General features: G+C 45.9%; 1 protein-coding gene across 3 annotated transcripts in view; it reads right to left on the reverse strand.

Moving 5' to 3' along the window:
* Nucleotides 1-1217: 1217 nt before the first annotated feature.
* The window catches only part of TOPORS (TOP1 binding arginine/serine rich protein), a 77771-nt gene continuing 59089 nt past the window's right edge, over nucleotides 1218-19899 (reverse strand). For all 3 annotated transcript variants that reach the window (XM_030193736.1, XM_030193734.1, XM_030193737.1), the window contains exons 2-3: nucleotides 15572-15674; nucleotides 1218-4442 (exon numbers count right to left, since the gene is read on the reverse strand). In XM_030193736.1, the coding sequence (XP_030049596.1) occupies nucleotides 1350-4442 (3093 nt within the window). In that variant the 5' untranslated portion in view covers nucleotides 15572-15674 and the 3' untranslated portion in view covers nucleotides 1218-1349. The remainder of the gene's footprint in view (nucleotides 4443-15571; nucleotides 15675-19899) is intronic.

A 19899-nucleotide genomic window follows, 5' to 3' on the forward strand; every position in this document is an offset into this window, starting at 1 on the left:
AAGCTTCCTAATTTGCTCTGGTAGTCATCTGGGTCACGTACCTAAGTGCTAAAATGAGTCCCATCCAATAAAATTTTTAGGAAGCATTGTTTTAGGATGTGATGAATATCAGCTGTTACAGCAGTTTCTATTTGGACTTTCCACTGGTTGCTGTAAAATAGGTGAACTAAGCCAGAACAGTAATTTCCCTCTCATTCTATCCTCATATCCCACAAAATTAACACATTAGCACCTGGCAACCACAAAGCTTTTTTCACCTACCTCAAAGTATGTAACCCTTAATACTACCAAATAGTGCCTTGAATAGGCTCAATTCTGCAGTGGTATATATGAAGCTTGGTTAGGGACGAGTTTTTAATTCATGGACTTGACACGGGCCTTGTTTTTGACGCACAGTGCCTGCGTCAGGGATCTTTTAAAAAGATAAATACCAATCACAATAAACCCATCCTCAGGGTTATAGCTGATGCAACACCCACCTGGGGGCACTGCATCAGCTATAACCCTGAGGCTGAGTTTATCATGACCGGTATTTATATTTTTCAATTATCCTAGACAGAGACGTTGTACGCTGAAACACAGCCCATCTCATATCCATGAATTAAAGACTTGCCCCTATTTTGAAGGCTCTTGGTGCTGGGTTTATTTATTTTTTGCTTGTGTCGTTTGTACTTTGATCCTCTTTGTGTTGCTGTGCTAGTTTCTACATTTCAACAGGTTACTGATTATTGAACAGAAACAGATCATTTTTGTATAAAGATTTACTTTGTTATAATTTACAGTCAAATGCTTTAATACTTTTTTTTGTTTGTTTTTACATTTTATACATCTCACATTTTCATTTTTAAAAATGCACCCACTTCATTTCTCTACCAGCACATAATGTTTGATTTACATAAATTTACTGCCCCTGAGCTGACAGAAAAAAATCATTCAAATTGCTCATTTCTGATTACTTTCTACCCTTGCATAACATTTGCCAATTCACCTAAAAAATGAATATCACATCAGTTACCACCAAAGGCATCTCTAAGAGCATACTATCCCAGTTTTCTTTATAAGCTAAAAGAAATATAAAGAACAAAGTTTAAAACTAAGCAAGAACCTAGCCCTGCACATTCTATTTAGTCTTGACCTCTGAGAATGCTGACTGGTTAGCAATGCATCAGGCAAGAACATCCTTTGAAAAGCATACAGTAAATTCCTCAGCACATGTTAAAAATATTTACAAAACTGTAAAAAAAATAAAAGACAAGCCATATTTTTGTGAAACTGGGAAAAGATCTTCATTCAAAACAAAGGAAGATTCAGCATCTTAAATCAGCCAAAGTTAACCATAAAGCAAAATGCTATGTCTTTTTTCCCAAATGATCAAACAAATAGTTCTTTTCAATGAGGCTCTTTGGCAGTCTTAATATAAGTTGGGGTCTCTCCAATGAATTCTCTTCACACGCATTCCTGGTGGAAGAGGAGAGGGTGGGCTGCTCAGCTGGTGTTCCTTCAATAACAGTGGAAGATGTATCTAGGCCAGAATCACTGCCTATACTGTCTACCACAGTAAAAGTTTGTTCATTTGAGCTTTCATCAAAGTGGAAGTCATCCAGTATCCCAGTTGCAGCTTCTAAGTTCATATTGCTGGTGACTGTATGGGCATCTTTGTCTGACACATCTGATCCACCTTCATTGGACACGGAACAATGGTCATCTTTGCTCACTAGGTCCATGTCAAACATGCCCTTGCGCTGACCTGCTGGGACTGCAGGTGCCTCCCTTTCACTGTCATTTGATAGATTTGTAGCTGCCCAGTTACTGCCATCATCATACTCCATGTCTTCCTTCTTCTCACTTTCACTGTCACTATTTATGGTGATAACCACAGGGGAGGTAAGTGCTGAACTGGCTGCATGATGCCTCTTATGTTTTTTTTTCTGCTTCTTTTTTTTCTTTTTATGATGCCGAGACATAGATGCAGTTTTTCCTTCGTAAACTATTTCAACACTAGAGCTTCGAGCCTTTTTCTTTCTCTTGTGCCTTGACTCGCTACTTGCTCGGCTGTCAGACAGGTCATCCTCATTGTAGCGACTACTGTGCCTCAATGGTGATTTAAGGCGACGATTTTCTTTCCCTTTCAAATTCAAGGTGCCTCGACGGCTTGTTTTATTGACTTGGTCTACATGTTCCAAATGGCGACTTTTGTATTTTCTTTTTCCACTGGGCTTTTCATGCCGCGTTCTCTCTGCTCCGCCAACAGTCATCCTGGATCGATTACTGGAGTGACTCCTGGATCTGAATCTTTCCTGATAATACTGACTACTTTTACTGTGGCACCTCTGGTTCTGAGTATGTTTCCTCTCAGAATAGTGCTGTATTCTGAACTCTGGGCTAGTTGACCGTCTTTGATAGTAGCCTTTGCCTTGAGTCTTCCTTTTACAAGATCGATCAAAACCATCTCTTTCTCTGTTTCTACTGTAGTAGGTGTACTCCCACCGGTAAGTACTTCTGTAATTATCAGCTGGGTAATCATAATCACTATCTCTGCTTCTTGACCTTCCACTGCCACGGTCACTGCTCCGGGAGCCTGACCTGACTTCCTCTCTAGACATAGAACTTTCACTAGTTAAAGACACAGTCTGGCTTCTCCTGGACAAGCTGCGGTCTCTGGTCATTAGTCTACCATCGTCTCTCCTGTCTCTGTGGCGAGTACTCTCCCAGCTTCGTGAACTTCTGCTTCTATGCCTTTCTTTGCTGTGATGCTTTCTCCTGTTCCTTTGATCTCTGGCTCGAGTAAAGTGTGAAACAGGGTTTGGACTCCTTGACCTTTCCTTCTTCTTTGATATGTAGCTGCTTTCCCTTTTTGTTGAAGGCCTCCTAACACAGTTCTTTGAAGGCAGCAAATCACATCTCCTTCTACCTTTATCTTTTTCTTCTTTACTTAAAGAACCAAACTTAGATGAAAAGGAGGATATCTGTTTTTGTTTAGTTTTGTGCATCTTCTTGCCTTTAGAACTAGTGGAACTTGGTGAGGAGGATGTACTACTTTCACTGTTTTCGCTAAAAGGGCTAAGTTGGAGTGTTTGCAGCTTCTTGTTATCCTCTGTTTTCTCTTCATAGAGAGAATCTTCAGAATCTGAGGACAGTTCAACTAGTTCTGGAGTCCTCTCCACTAAAGGCTTAATGAAGCCAACAATCACACAGTCATCTGTGGAAGATGCGTTGGCTTCACCAACCAGACCTGGATCAGCCTTCACTTGCACTTGAGTATCTGTCTCACTTCTAATGGGTTCTTCATCTGAACTTTCAGAAGTGTCCACTAGGGAAGATACCGTAGTTGGAGCTGGTTCCAAAGTAGAATAAGAAGGCCCTGGAGTTTCATCATCCCAAGGGGTCTGACCAATGTCAGTCACAGATGAAGGCAAATCTGGATCTCTAGAATCGCATTCATCAGGAGATATTGTAATAACAGAAGAATCAGAATGGCTCCCTTCTTCATATGAAGGAGCAGGGTAATCATAGTTTGCATGCAGATCATAAGCATCTATGTTATAGGGACAGCGGGCAAAGCTGATGAATTCATGTAAAAAATGATCAGTACGATGGAGCAAGAAAGGCTTCAGGTCATCTGCAAAGGTTTGACTCTCCAGATCATACCGTGTGACATTACTCATGATAATGTGCTGTACAATGTTGACCAAAGAACCATGGGCCCCAAAAAGAACTAATAACTCGCGCTTCAGCCACGGGATTAATCGGTGGAGGCAGGCAGGATTACATCTGAAAAATTCTGCAGAAATATCTCTGTAGCGTCCACCATCTTGAATGTTTCTGACACGCACTCCTGAACGATAGAGTGCCCTCCTGAAATTTATAATGTCTTGTTCCTCAACATGCCGTGAGGATCTTCCCTCTGTACTTGTTTGCCTCCTAGAAGCAAATCGCCTTATCTGATGAATCCCTTCATCTCTCTGTATGTTTGTTTGGCCTACAAGTCCTTCAAACAGAACCCCATTATCAGGTGGTGAAAGAGTCCTTTGCACTGATGTACTTCTGTGAGGGCGAACTGGTGTGCGACGCTCCCTTGTCAGAGTGGTACGGTAACGAAACCTGTGCCCATCAGGGCTGGCAAAAGAGCCATTCTGTGAGGGTCTGAGAATGTACTCTTTGAAATCATCTTCAGCCCTCACACTGTGGAAGATAGAGTGGAACGGCTGTTTACATAGTGGACATTCTGCTTTGTTCTTTGACCACTCTTGAATACAGCGGAAGCAGAACCTGTGCAAGCATCGATCCAGGTAAGACACGTTGTCAAATCTGTCCAAACAGATGGGGCACTTTGAGTCTGGAGAGGCATCTGTTGTCACTGGATTGCGCTGCCGCTTGCTGGTGCCAGCTTTAGGAGAAAAGCTGCTGCTCACTGTACGTTCCTTAGTTGCTGATGCCATCATCTGTTGGGTAAAGAAAAAAAAAAAAGACAATCTTTTCAGTCTGTTACAAAATGGAAGATGGTATGGTACATGAAAAGGTTACAGGTTAACATTTAGTTTATTTTTCAGACCAGAGATTGTACCAACTTAAAACAATGGTGCAATTATTAAAAATATTAACCGGCATATTTTATGGGGTTTTTGCCCAAATCCTTGCTTTTTGGGTCCTATTTTCAAGTCACTTGCATTACCTTTTTTGACTAAAAAGACACATTTTTACATTTGTTTAGAATCTGAGATTTGTATGGAAAAAATTTTCTTCTTACCTGATAATTTTCTTTCCTTTTAATTATACCAGACTAGTTGAGAGACCCACCCTTTTTTCTGTTTTCTTGGAGTTTCTTCATGGTTGCTTCCTCTAGGGCTAGCGTCCTTCATCTAGGAGATCGAGTTCCTTTTTGGCTCCTGGAAGCGGAGTCCCTTTCTTAAGGGCAGGATTCGCCTGTGCACTCCATGCCACCTTGCTTGCCAGCTCTATACGGCTCACAATTGTACTTACCTGGTGAGTTGCTTCTCCTGCCTTGAGGGTGCGTTTGCATGTTAGCTGGGAAAGCTATATGGTACCTCGCCTCACTCCTTGCTGGGTGGTATGGATGGCCCTCAAGAGTCCCGGAAGATCTGCCACCTGATGCACTTGGCTTCCTGGTTGGCATCTTGCCTGTTTCTTGTTTGTAACAATTGAGAGCACCATTGCTTCAAAATACTGAGCATTCGAGGCTGCAAGATACCCTTAAGGGGCAAAGTACCTGAAACTATTTCCTCTGTCTCCTTCTGCTGATGAATGGACATAACCTGGTCTGGTATGATTAAAGGAAAGAAAATTATGTCCATCCACCAGCGGAAGGAGACAGAGAAAATAGTTCCAAGTACTTCACCCCTGCACCCCTTAAGGGTATCGTGCAGTCTCAAATGCTCAGCATTTTGAATGCAATGGTGCTCTCAAATATTACAAACAAGAAACCGGGAAGAAGCCAAGAGCACCAGGTAGCAGATCTTCCGGGGCTCAAATGTGACTGAAGACCATCCATACCACCTAGCAAGGAACGAGACGAGGTACCACACAGCTTTCCCAGCTGTGGTGCAGACGTGCTCTCAAAGCGGGAGAAATGGCTCACCAGTGAAGTACAATTGAGAGCCATATAGAGATGGCATAGCAAGGTGGCATGGAACGTACAGGCAAATCCTGCCCTTACGAAAGGGACCTCACTTCCAGAAGCCAAAAAGGAACTCAATCACCTAGATGAAGGAGACTAGCTCTAGAGAAAGCAACCAAGAAAAAACTCCAAGAAAACAGAAAAAAGGGAGGGCTTCTGGACTGGTCTGGTATGAGTAAAGGAAAGAAAATTAATCAGGTAAGAGCACAGTTTTTCCTTCCTAGTCATCAATGCCAGACCAGTCCAGACTATTGGAATGTAGCAAAGCAGTCCTGGCAACAGGGCAGGAAAATCAAAAGCCCGAAAGGAGAAAAGAGGCGTTCATGAAGACATAGTAACATAGTAGATGACGGCAGAAAAAGATCAGCACGGTCCATCCAGTCTGCCCAACAAGATAAACTCATATGTGCTACTTTTTGTGTATACCCTACCTTGATTTGTACCTGTCCTCTTCAGGGCACAGACCGTATAAGTCTGCCCAGCACTATCCCCGCCTCCCACCACCAGCTCTGGCACAGACCTTGTAAGTCTGCCCACCACTATCCCCGCCTCCCAACCACCAGTCCCGCCTCCAACCACCAGCTGTAGCACAGACTGTATAAGTCTGCCCATAACTATCCCCGCCTCCAAACCACTAGTCCCGCCTCCCACCACCGGCTCTAAGACCTTATAAGTCTGCCCAGGTGCAGATGATTCAAGAGTCAAATCAAATCGCCCTACTCCTCATTTACCATCTTCCGGGAGCTTGGTCCAAGGAAGAACCTCTACTTTTAGAGATTACTTCCTCTGCCATGTCACAATTTTCAAGAATTATTTTCCTGGGAGACTTAAACCTACACTTGGAAAATGATGCAGACACCAATGTCTATAACTTCAAATCATTGCTGAAGGACAGTAAACTACATTTTCAGAGGGTGAAAGTCATGAAAAAGGCTACATGTTAGACTTCATGACTTCCTATCCAATAGTTGATTAGTGCATTCAAATGGAAGCCAGTACCATGGTTGGACCACTTCCAACTGGATTTCACCATTAATATCTGTATGTCAAGCTCAACAAGTCATCCAAACTCATCTCCATCAGAGATAAAATCAACGAGGCCATTTTCTGGTCTGAGCTAACTGATTCCTTCATTACCACATCTCCTACACATGGTTAGATCAAATCTCGCTGGGACACCAAGGTGAAAGCCATACTAGACAAAATTGCTCCATTTACCACTAAAAAGGTCAAGACATCCAGAAATTCACCATGGTTTACAGAGGAATTGTACATCCTAAAAAAAAAAAAAAAAAAAGGAATGTCGACACCTTGAAAAGCAACAAAGAACAAAAGATAGTACTGATAAAATGGAAGTCTGCCTTCCAATGCTACAAAAAGAAGGTAGCAGACTCAAAATGCCAATATTAGAGCAGCCTAATAGTTAAAGATGATCTTAACAAGAAAAAAACTCTCTCCTTAGTTAAAAAGCTAGCTTCCACTAATACGGCTGAACATTCATAGAAAACATGTCCCACCACCCAAGACCTAGCTGATCATTTCACCAATAAGATCCTCAAAATTAAGTCCGAACTATCTAAAGCTACACCAACAGAGGAAAATAGTCCAATCCCTAGTCAAACTTAATCACCGGAGATCCTACAACCTAAGGACTCAAAACTGACCAAAACTGGGAATCTTGCCAACCACTAACAGTTGAGGATGTAAGATCAACGCTGTTGAAATGCTCCCAAGCCAACTGATCCCTGGATCAATGCCCAAAACATCTACTCAAATCCATCCCTATGGAAGCAGTAAACTGGCTAATCGATAATCTCAATGGCTCTCTTCCTCCTGATATGATCTAAATTGTTCTCACTCCACTACAGAAGAGATCTGGGCTAGACATATCACCACCTGCAAACTACCGTCCAGTGGCAAGCATATCCCTTTTTACTAAAGTATTAGAAACCTACATTAGTAAACATCTCTCTTTATATGTGGAAAAATTTTCTATTTTACATTGGTTAGTTTGGCTTCAGATCGTCACATAGTACGGAAACACTGCTACCAGTTCTAACTACATATGTCAAACAATATCTATGCAAAGGTGACCAAGTAATTCTGCTCCAATTCGATATATCGGCAGCGTTCAATGCGGTTGGCCACAAATCATTACTCAAACACCTGTATCAGATTAGGAGTAACAGGGACTGTGTTCAAATGGTTCAGCAAATTCCTTTCAAATCAAAGTTATTCTGTCAAGCAAAACAACCAACTTTCCAACTTCTGGTCTCCTAACTGCGGAGTCACACCTCGAACATCATTCCACATAGGACTCGTGTCAGGCGGAGACATTCAGAGGTCCCCAACTGGGGGAAGAAATCAAGGCTTCCGAAAGAGAGAGAAAATCAGAGGCACTAGGAAAGGAGCCACAGCCCTGAGACCCAGAACAGTTCGAGGAAGGAGCCAAGGAAGTCACTGAAGGCCCAGAACAAAAAAGTGGAACCCCCAACAGCCGAACCAAAGGAAAGAAGCTGTGGATTCCCCAAACTCTGACTGCAAACAGCCCCACAGAGAGCAAAAAACAATTTTTAAAAATCCCACACACAGGCCCCAACGAAGCACCAGCAAAGAAAAAATCCACAGAGGAAGGAGGAAGCAATTTACCACCCTCTAAGCCGATGCTGTGTCGAACCGAAATGGATACAGACCCCCCCCCCCCCCCACCAAACACACACAGATGGGCCAGGAGAGACACATCCCACTAACCGAGACTTGGGGAGTTGCCACCAACAGATACGGAGGCATGCACCTCCTACCTGCACCCTGTCAACCTGGAAAGCGCGAATTGAGTCAGAGGTCCATTAAGATAGGTAATCAGGTCGGTCGTAAGCCAACGGCAGACACTCTTCTGAGAACAGAGATGACCCATCAAACCTCTAGAGGGGTCTGGGCACAGAGGAGGTGGTATACGCACCTGACAAGGACGTAGCCACGCCTTCCATGCCACAACACCCGAGAGCCAGAGAAAGATGCCCTTTAGCTTGGCCACCCACCGAGCCAGGAACCAAGACCTGCAATGGAACCCTGTCCAACATGCAGAGACGGAACTACTCATCAAAACCAGACAGGAAGCAATACCACCACAGCCAAGGAAGAAAGATACGCTCTATCCTCAAAGGAGAAGAAATCATCCACAAGGAGAAACAGAAGGGAAGCAACACCCTGTATCCGGGATCAAAGCCCTGCTTGAGCCCCCTAGAAAAAGCCAAGAGTGAGCCACAGACAACCCGTAGCAAGGGAGTCCTACATGGCCCATATAGAGATGGAGCCTGGCTCAACATCCTGGGATGGAGCTGTGTGTGTGTGTGTGGGGGGGGGGGGGGGGGGGGGTCGACAGCCAGGGACGGAGCAATGCTTGACAGCCAGAAATGGAGCGCGGCTCAAGAGCCCGAGAAATAGCAAGGCTCAACAGCCAGAGAAGCAGCCAAGGCTTGACATCCTTAGATGGACCAAAGCTGAATCACCAGAGATGTGGCTATGCTCTGCAGGCAGCCAAGAAGCTACGCTCGACATGCAGCGATGAAGCTATGCCTGACCTGTAGAGAGGGAGTCACGCTCATCATGCAGAGAAGGAGCTATGCTCGACATGCTGAAAAGAAGCCATGCAAGACATGCGAAGATGGAGCTATGCTCGACACCCAGAGATGGAGCAACGCCAGACCACCTGAGCTGGATCCATGCTCTACCCCCAAAGATGGGACCATACCACCCATCCAGGGACACGCAGAGATGGGTCAAATACCTTGCAGAGAGGAGAAACACACTGAATCGACAGAGGGAGTTGCACCACGGTGCACGGGCATAAAAGGAGGCAAGTTCAGCTGAACACATGGCTCCTACAGCTAGAACTCTAGCAGCTGCAAGCAAATTGCGACCGAGATGTGAAAATACATCAATGTACCTCACATGCACCCCAAAGGGGGAAGAGAGAGAGAACTGCATTCCCCCTCCATCTATAGAGAGGAAGGCACGCCTAACCCAAGAGTGAACCGCTCTACTCAGGCCAAGAAAACCCAGATCCACCGGGCAGACCCGAACTGTAAATCCGAGACAGATCGGCAGCTACTGCCAACAAGGTTAGCGGGCGCTGCAAATCACAACTGGGGAGAACCCCGAAGGGAAAGTGTTCTGTGCCCTCCTGCGAAAAGAGGGGAGTCCTCAAGGAAGGTGCAGAGGCTGCCCAGCCCCAGAAACAAAAGCCCAAAACAAAAAGCCAACCCAGTGCCCCATTCCCAGCAAGCGATGGAGCCATGTTCCCAGCACGATAAGGAGATGATACTAACACCCCGAGAAGGTTGCTGCATTGAAGGGGAAAAAGGGAAAATTAAGTTCTTACCTTGGTAATTTTCTTTCCTTTAATCACAGCAGATGAATCCATTAACTGATGGGTTGTATCCGTCTACCAGCAGGTGGAGATAGAGAACACTGAAAAGACACAGTGACCCTGAACAGCTAGCTCCTTCTGCCGTCAGTATATGAAACTTCCAAAGCAGAGTGAATAAGAAAGGTAAAACAACGTAAACTTTCCTCACAGTGAACAAACGCCCCAGAACCAGAGCAATAACCAAACAAAGGAGGGACGATCTCAACCTCCTGCAATAGAACAGCATGTAGAAACTCTGAGAACTGGTCTTTAACTCCTCCTGATGAGATACAATATCTGCATGAAAGATCTGAACAAAAAACAAACCTGACAGGGAGGGATCATGGATTCATCTGCTGTGATTAAAGGAAAGAAAATTACCAAGGTAAGAACCTAATTTTCCCTTGCTTGTCATCAGCAGCAGATGAATCCATTAACTGATGGGATGTACAAAAGCACTCCCTACATAGGGTGGGAACAGGCAACTCCGCGAGCAAGCACCTGCGCTCCAAAATGTGCGTCCTACTTCGCTGCAACATCTAGCCTGTAATGCCGTACAAACGAGAGCTGAGAAGCCCAAGTAGCCGCACGACAGATCTCTTGAAGAGAAAGGACACCCATTTCAGCCCACGAGGAGGAAATCGCTCTCGTGGAATGCGCTTTAAACGCTTCAGGCCGAGACTGTCCTGAAAGCAGATACGCAGAAAAAATGACTTCCCTGAGCCAACGGGCTATAGTGGCCTTAGACACCGTACACCCGCGTCGAGGACCTGTCAACAATACAAAAAGGTGATCAGAAGTCCTGAAGTCATTTGTCATCTGTAGATACTGCAACAGAGCCCTGCGGATATCCAAAAGACTCAATTGCCCAAAGGAATCCGGAAAGTCCTCCCTAGAAAAGGAAGGTAGAAAAATGGGCTGGATCAGGTGAAACGCTGAAACCACCTTAGGGAGGAAGGAAGGCACTGTACGTACCGTTACCCCGGACTCCGAGAACTGTAGAAAAGGATCCCGACAGGAAAGCGCCTGAAGCTCAGATATGCGTCTAGCCGATGTCATGGCCACCAAAAAGACTGTCTTGAGTCACATCCTTCTCAGAAGCTCGCCTAAGCAGCTCGAAAGGCAAACGCTGAAGAGCCTTCAACACCAGCCCCAGGTTCCAGGACGGACATGGCGACCGCACAGGAGGACGGAGCTGAAGCGCCCCTCTGAGAAATCGGACAACGTCCGGATGAGCAGCAAGGGACAAACCAGAGACTTTCCCTCGGAAGCATGCCAACACTGCCACCTGAACCCGAAGGGAATTGTAAGCCAGGCCTTTTTGTAAGCCGTCCTACAAAAAGTCCAGAACCGGCGAGACTGAAGCCCGGGTGGGTGTGACCGCTTTTGAAGCACACCACGCCTCAAACTTGCGCCAGATCCGAGCATAAGCTGCGGAGGTAGACTGCTTGCGGGCCTGCAAGAGAGTGGAAATGGCCTTATTAGAGTAGCCCTTGTCTCTCAATTGCGCCCTCTCAAGAGCCAGGCCGTAAGACCAAATCGCCAGGGATCCTCCATAGACACTGGACTCTGAACCAACAGGTTCGGCACCAGAGGCAAAGGAATTGGAGCCTCCACCAGCATCCGACGGAGATCCGCGTACCAAGGACACCTTGGCCAATCCAGAGCGATGAGAATCACCAATCCTCGGTGCAGTCGAATCCGCAGGAGGACTCACCCTATCAAGGGCCAAGGAGGGAACACATACAGGAGGCCTGAGGGCCAGGGTTGAGCCAGTGCATCCAACCCTGCCGAGCGAAGATCTCTCCTTCTACTGAAAAAGCGAGGGACTTTGGCGTTTGCACTTGACGCCATTAGATCCAACCCGGGAGTCCCCCATTTGGCACAAATCTGAAGAAAAACTTCTTCTGCCAGTTCCCATTCTGCCGGGTCGATTTGATGTCTGCTGAGGAAATCGGCTTGCACGTTGCTCTGACCTGCTATGTGAGCTGTGGACAGCAGATGTAAGTGGAGCTCGGCCCAGTGTAAAATCTGAGCAGCCTCCGCAGCCAGGGCCCTGCACTGCGTGCCGCCCTGACAATTGATGTAGGCCATCGCTGTCGTGTTTGTCTGACGGACAGGAAGCCCCTTCAGAGTCTTGTGGAAGGCCAGAAGAGCCTGGAATATCGCTCTCAGTTCCAAGCGATTGATGGACCACCCTGCTTCCATGGGTGTCCAATGACCCTCAGCATAGCTGCCCTGGCAATGAGCTCCCCAGCCCGAAAGGCTGGCATCTGTTATCACTAGGCACCAAGAGGGAAGCGCGAGCAGCATTCCCTGTCGCAGCATCCTGTCTGAGAGCCACCAATCCATACTGTGCTGGGCCGCAGGGAGCCACGTTAGTCTGCGTTGATATTCCTGGGATAGCGGAGACCATTACTGAAGCAGAGCAATCTGAAGCAACCTCATGTGAGCTCTCGCCCAGGGAACCACCTCCATGGTGGCCGTCGGCGACCCCAGGAGCTGAACAAAGTCCCAAGCTCGAGGGCGAGGCATCCGCAGGAGCAGATGGATCTGCTTCTGAAGCTTGCATCGCCTGTGGTCGGGGAGAAAGACGAACCCTGAGGCCATGTCGAACCGGACCCCCAAATACTCAAGAGACTGAGAGAGGGGGGGGGGGGTGGTCAGGTGACTTTTGGGCAAATTGATCACCCAGCCCACAGTCTGAAGAACCGTTATAACTCTGGTCGTGGTAAGTCGGCTCTTGTCTGCAGAATCCGCCCTGATGAGCCAGTCATCTTGATACGGGTGAACTCGGATACCCTCTCGCCTGAGAAAAGCAGCTACCACCACCATCACCTTGGAAAAGGTACGGGGAGAGGTGGCTAGGCCGAAAGGCAAGGCCCGAAACTGGAAATGTTGGCCTCAAACCACAAACCGGAGAAACCGCTGATACGGAGTCCAAATAGGAATGTGCAAATAAGCTTCCTTGAGGTCCAGAGATGTGAGAAACTCTGCTGGCTGTACCGCCGCAATGACGGAGTGCAGGGTTTCCATGCGAAAGTGTCGCACTCTTAGGGCCTCATTGACTCTTCGTAAGTCGAGGATCGGTCTGAAAGACCCGCCTTTTCGAGGGACCACAAAGTAAATAGAGTAGCGACTGCAACCACGTTCGGCGGGAGGCACCGGAATCACTGCTCCGAGCTACAGCAAGACTTGCAAGGTCTCCTGTACTGCCGCTCGCTTGACGGCAGTGCCGCATCGGGACTCCATAAAAGCGTCTCTCACCGGGGCACCGAATTCCAATTGGTAGCCTTCTCTGATCAGGTCTAGGACCCACTGATCCGAAGAAATCTTGGTCCACTCCTTGAGGAAGAGGGAAAGACAACCCCCTACTGCAGGAATCGACGAGTGGACCGGCATCCCGTCATATGTGGAGGACGCCCCTGAACTCCTGGCCGCTGGCCTGCCGATGCGGAACGTTTGTCTGAGCGAAAGGACTTCCTCTGCTGAAAACGGGCACATTGAGAAACCCCAGCGGAGTGCCCCGGGTGATACCTGCGAGCTTCGCGGAAACGTGGCCCGAAAGAGGAGGGAAAAACAGGACTTTTGGAAGAAGGCCTCGGCCTATCCTCAGGTAACCATTGGGACTTAAGAGTCCCCTAGGTCTTTAACAATCCTCTCCAAATAATAGGAGGCCCCGAAAGGGTAACCTCACCAGCCTTTGCTTAGAGGCCATGTCAGCCGCACAATGCCACAGCCAAAGAAGACGGCGGGCAGAAACCGCCACAGACATCTGCTTAGCCGAAGCTCTGACCAGATCATAAAGGGTATCAGCCAAAAAGGCCAGGGCAGACTCCATATGCGGGCCAACCTCAGAGCGGGAACCCGCACCATCCTCAGGCTGATCAACCGCCTGCTGTGACCAGGAAAGACAGGCCCGGGCTGCATAGGAACTGCAAATAGCTGCCCTTAAGAAAAGGACCAAGATTTCAAAGGGCCGTTTCAGCGCGGATTCTAGCCGTCGGTCCTGCATATCTTTCAAAGCGACCCCTCCCTCCACCGGGAGAGTGGTCTTTTTAGTCACGGCCGTGACCAACGCATCCATTTTAGGCATCCCAAAAAGGGCCAAGTGATCCTCACTCAGAGGGTAAAACTGACCCATAGCCCTGGCTATCTTCAAAGACCCATTAGGGTCAGCCCATTGAGCTGAAATAAGCTCTTGGATGGAGTCATGCACAGGAAAAGCCCGAGAAGGCTTCTTAGTACTAGCCATCCTAGGATTAACAGAGGAGGCATCGCCCTCGGCCGGATCTTCAATAGAAAGGGCCTGCAAGAGAGGGGAAGGACCCAGTAGCACTAGGTATCACCCTACCTGGCAGATGAGAGGGTCTCATCTTAAATGAACTCAAAGTCGGGTTACCAGCACACCCCTTGCTCAACCGTCACCCAGCCAAACTGGGACAGGAGCTAACCAGCAATCGTCAAGAGGAGCTGAACATCCGTCCACCATCCGCTAGGAGACAGAGAAAGTACTGAGCCATTCCAGGCTGCACGATACCCTTAAGGGGTGAAGTACTTAGAACTATTTTCTCTGTCTCCTTCCACTGGTGGATGGACATTAACCCCATTAGTCTGGACTGGTCTGGTTTTGAAGACAAGGAAACTGTATGTGGAAGGATGAAGGGTGCAAGCACAAAAACACTGAAGGGTATATGTGGAAGTGCCTTTTTTCAAGATTTTGGACAAAAAGGATATGAATAACCCAATCAAATGATAGCAGGTATGGGATCATATTATCTCCTGATACACATACCAAAAGAACCTATTGGGACTTTTGGATCACACATGTTTTTAGAAGTCTACACTGATTTTTAAATTACCTCTTTAAAGATTTGATCTTGTAAAATAACACAAGGTGTCTCTGTCCAGTGCTATATCATGGAATAGCCATTCCAAACTTCCAAATCTATTTTTTCTTCTAACTAAAAGTGTAAAAACGTAACCAGTAATCTGAATATAGAAATTAAAGACAACAGCACAGTCAGATTTTTAAAAATTATTTTCTCCTTCTTTGGCAATACTCATTATATGCCCACTACAAGGTTTGGTGATTGAGAGTTAGTGACCTCTCTCAACTATTCAATATATGCACAATCAGCCCAAAAGACAAAATGGGGCTATCCTCAATTCACACTCTACCTATTTTACTCTTAGACAAAAAAATCCAAGCACAACTCCGAAAACATATGAAGATGTTTTTACAGAACAATTTATCAAAAGGTCATTTTTATTAACTACCACAAATAGATTTTTCTCTTAAAGAGTGGCAGGGTGAACCTTTTTACCACTTTAATCAGCCCATACCAAGTCCTTGCATGCTAAATATAGCATCTCCTCATATCAATGTAACCACAAATTAATAGCCAATACCTACCACTATGGACAATTATCATTGGATTTTTCTGCAAAACCATAATCTTCCATTGATGCCAAACATGAATCTGTACTACAGTTTTGGGAATAAGGTAAGATGGTAAAACACTTACTTGGGCTTTGATTTTGACTGTAGTATAGCAAGGAGGCCAATCCTAAGTAGTAGGCATGACATGGAATATATATGCCTAAACACAGCAGAGGGATGCGATCAGTCTGAAAGAAGAAATATAAAGAAAACTAGTCACAGTGTCATTCAACAATGATAAAAACCCTATTACAATTTTACAAAAAAGAGGGACACCGCCATCTAACTAAAAAAAAAAAAAATCTATATCCCATAATTCCCTCATCCCTTATCTGTCCTGTTTGTCCGTCTTGATTAGATTATAAACTGTCAAGCAGGGACCGTCTCTTACACGTTTAATGTATAGTGCTGCACACATCTAGAAGGAAGTTATATATAAACACACAAATATATATATATATATCTATATATATATATCTCTCTCTCTATATATATATATAACTTGATAGTGGATGTTATTTATGACTCAAGGTGAAAGCGAAGATACGGACTTGTACCAGGTATTCTCCGAGGTCAGCAGGCCTCATCTTCTCACAATTGGGAAATGTGGTGCCACGTTGACCGGTCCAGAGCTTATAACAAGATTAACAGAGCTTTGTGTAGCACAAAACACGCTCCACCGCACATGCGCGAGTGCCTTCCCGCCTGCCACGAGAGAGCAGTTACCGCAGTTAAATACTACAGCATAAAAAATGAAAAAGTAGGAGACAATTCCAAGCGGAGGTGGGAGGGTTTGTGAGAATATAAGGACTGCTGTCCTCATAGAATACTTGCTACAGGTAAGTATCTTCACTTTCTCCGAGGACAAGCAGATCATTAATTCTCACAATTGGGGGGTATCCCTAGCATCCAGGATCACTGAAAACAACAAACATTGGTCAACTGAGCCTGCAATGGTGAGGACATAACTCTGATTAACCTGAAACTATAAACAAACTGAGTGAGCGTGCAGCCTACAACAGAATAAAACAGGCCTAGGGGGGTGTAGTTGGATTCTAGACCCCAAACAGATTGTGCAACATTGCCTGCCCGAACCGACTATCGTGCCGGGTATCCTGCTGCAAATTTCTTCAATGGAGGCTGACCGCAAGTGGGCTACCAACGCAGCCATGGCTCTGACATTGTGAGCCTTGACCAACGCAGCCATGGCTCTGACATTGTGAGCCTTGACAAGACCCTCCAGGGTCAGCCCAGCCTGTGCTTAAGTGAAAGAAATGCAATCTGCCAGCAATTAGAGATTGTGCGTTTCCCCAATGGCGACCCTCATCCTGTTGGGATTAAAATAAATAAAATGTTGGGGGGGGGGGGGGGGGGGCCTTGTCCGCTCCAAGTTATAGGCCAAAGCTCGCTTGTAGTCCAAGATGTGCAAGGTGCTCTTGCAAGGATGGCCATGAGGCTGGCAAAAGAATGTTGACAAGACAATTGGTTGGTTCAGATGGAACTCACACATGACCTTTGGCAGGAATTTAGGGTGCGTGTGGAGGACTACTCTGTTGTGGTGAAACTTAGTATAAGGTGCATCCACCACTAAGGCCTGAAGCTCACTGACCCTACAAGTTGAAGTAACAAGCACCAAAAGTATAACCTTCCAGGTCAAGCACTCCAGATGGCAGGTATTCAGTGGCTCAAAAGGAGATTTTGTCAGATGGGTGAGAACGTCGTTAAGGTTCCGTGCCACATGTAAGGGTTTGAATAGGGGCTTTGACAAAAGCAAACCTCTCATGAAGTGAACAACTAAAGGCTATCCAGAGATGGGCTTACCCTCTACACATTGATAAGCACTAATTGCACTGAGATAAACCCTTATGAAGTTGGTCTTGAGACCAGACTTGGATAGGTGCAGAAGGTATTCAAGCAGGATCTGTGTAGGGCAGGAAATAGGATCTAAGGCCTTGCCCTCACACCAGATGTCAAACCTCCTCCATTTTTTTTTATTTATCATTTTAATATGAAATATACAAAGAATAACTCTTTGTAAAATTTACCTATTAAGTCAGAATATGTTTCCTAGATTGGTGTATCTTATCAAACAAAAGTATATTCTCAGTTGGTTATTATAGTCCACAAATTGAGAGATTCAAGATATAGTACTACCAAAGGAAGTTGGTGCTAGAACACTATTAAATTTAAAAAACAAAAGAAAACAAGCAGTGGTTATCCATAATTAAATAGGACTCATTTATCTGGGATTAAGCCTGGTCTCGCTTCGTATCAAGGAATAACCTCAATTGATCTGGTTTAAAAAACACATACTTCTTCTCTTTAAATATCAAAACACATTTACATGGAAAACGTAATCGGAAGACTGCTCCTATATTTAATGATTCCTGTTTCATAAGCAGGAATATTTTCCGTCTTTGTTGGGTCCATCGAGCAATGTCTGGAAATATAGAAACTTTGCTTCCCTTAAATTCAGGACACAAGTTTTTAAAATAAAGTCTCAATAAAGATTCTTTATCTTGCAGAAAGACGAAAGATACTATCAGGGTTGCTCTAGTCTCTGTATTATCCTTCGATTGTTCTAGAAAGTTTGTCAAATCTAGTATTTCAGATGGTATATCCTGTGCAGATTTTTCCTGTAAAGGAGGAGTCTTCACATCCAAATAGTAAATTTTTTGAATTGGGGGAATTATTTGTTCAGAGTATTTATATATTTCCTTCAAGAATTTAGCGAACATGTCTTTAGGAGCCACAAATTGAGATCTTGGAAAGTTTAATATTCGCAAGTTCAGATTTCTTGAGTAATTTTCCATATTTTCAATTTTTCTGTGGATTAATATACGATCCCCAGAGATCTGAGCTTGTTGCCGATTCAATTTTTCAACTTGTGTTTCCAGACTAGTCTGCTTTAGTGAAATTCCCTCCATTTGAACTTTTAAGGAATTTATCTGAGAATTATTCAGTGACAACGTAATGAATGAAGTACAGACCTTGTGAAGTGATTCCAGGGCTGCCCAGATAGATTCCGACGACACTACTTGAGGCTTAATCAGCGGTTCAATCGCTAAGGCGCAAGCCTTAGCCTGCGCTGTTGTTTCGGGCGAGTTCCCACCGAATGCCCCATCTAGATCTTCTGGTGTTCGTTGGTCTCCCTGCGCCATCACAAACGTCTCCACGGGCAGCACGGACGTCTCCGGAGAGCGCCACTCCTTCGAGCTCTCCTTTCCTTCAGGGCTCGGCACAACACCTCCGGGCGTCCGCGGCGGCGTTGGGGTCAAAGGTCCCAGCGGACTGAGCGATACGTCGCTCTCCTGAGCAGGGCTCTTCCCTGCCCCGCTAGCGGATACGTCGGCAATTGGAGTTGAAACTAGATATGCTGACATGGACTGCTGCCCAGTTAAGGAGGGAATTTGCTTCGGGAGAGGTGGTCCCCTCGGCTTTCCTTTCCTTTTCGGCATAGTTATTATAGGAAACAAAACTTTTAGAGAGTTTTTCTAGGAGCGTCCTCATCGCACATCCTGCTTGGTCGCCATCTTGAATCCTCTCGGTATCCAAACCTCCTCCATTTAAAAGAGTAACACCTCCTAGTGGAATCTTTACTGGAAACCAGCAAGACCCAGGAGACACCCTGTGAAAGACCCAAGGAAGCAAATTCTAGGCTCTCAACATCCAGGCTGAGGGCCAGAGACTGAAGGTTGGGATGCAGAAGAGAGGAATGGCCTAGTGGTTAGGGTGGTGGACTTTGGTCCTGGGGAACTGAGGAGCTGAGTTCGATTCCTACTTCAGGCACAGGCAGCTCCTTGTGACTCTGGGCAAGTCACTTAACCCTCCGTTGCCCCATGTAAGCCACATTGAGCCTGCCATGAGTGGGAAAACGCGGGATACAAATGTAACAAAAAAAAAAATCCCTCATTCTGAGTGATGGAAAACACTCCAATCTCCATGGTTCTTCGGAGGATAACTCCAGAAGAAGAGGAAACCAGATCTGCCTAAGGTGTGATCAAGATCATGGTCCCGTGGTCTTGCCTGAATTTCAGCAAAGTATTCCCACAAGAGGAATGGGAGGATAAGCATACAGAAGACCTGTCCCCCAATGAAGAGGGAAGACATCCAATGCTAGTCTGTCATGGGCCTGAAGTCTGGAACAGTACTGAGGGAGTTTGTGGCTTAGTTGCGTGGCAAAGAGATCCACCGAAGGGGTGCCCCACACTCGAAAGATCGCATGTGCAACATCCATGCTGAGAGACCACTCATGTGGTTGTATAACCCTGCTCAGCCTATTGGCCAGACGGATTTTGCCTGCTAGGTAAGTGGCTCAAAGGAACATGCAGTGCTGGCAAGCCCAGCGCCACATCCGGACAGCTTCCCGACACAGAGAGCCTGATCCTGTGCCTCCCTGCTTGTTAATGCACT

The sequence above is a fragment of the Microcaecilia unicolor genome, chromosome 2, assembly GCF_901765095.1.
Source record: "Microcaecilia unicolor chromosome 2, aMicUni1.1, whole genome shotgun sequence".
Lineage (NCBI taxonomy): Eukaryota > Metazoa > Chordata > Amphibia > Gymnophiona > Siphonopidae > Microcaecilia > Microcaecilia unicolor.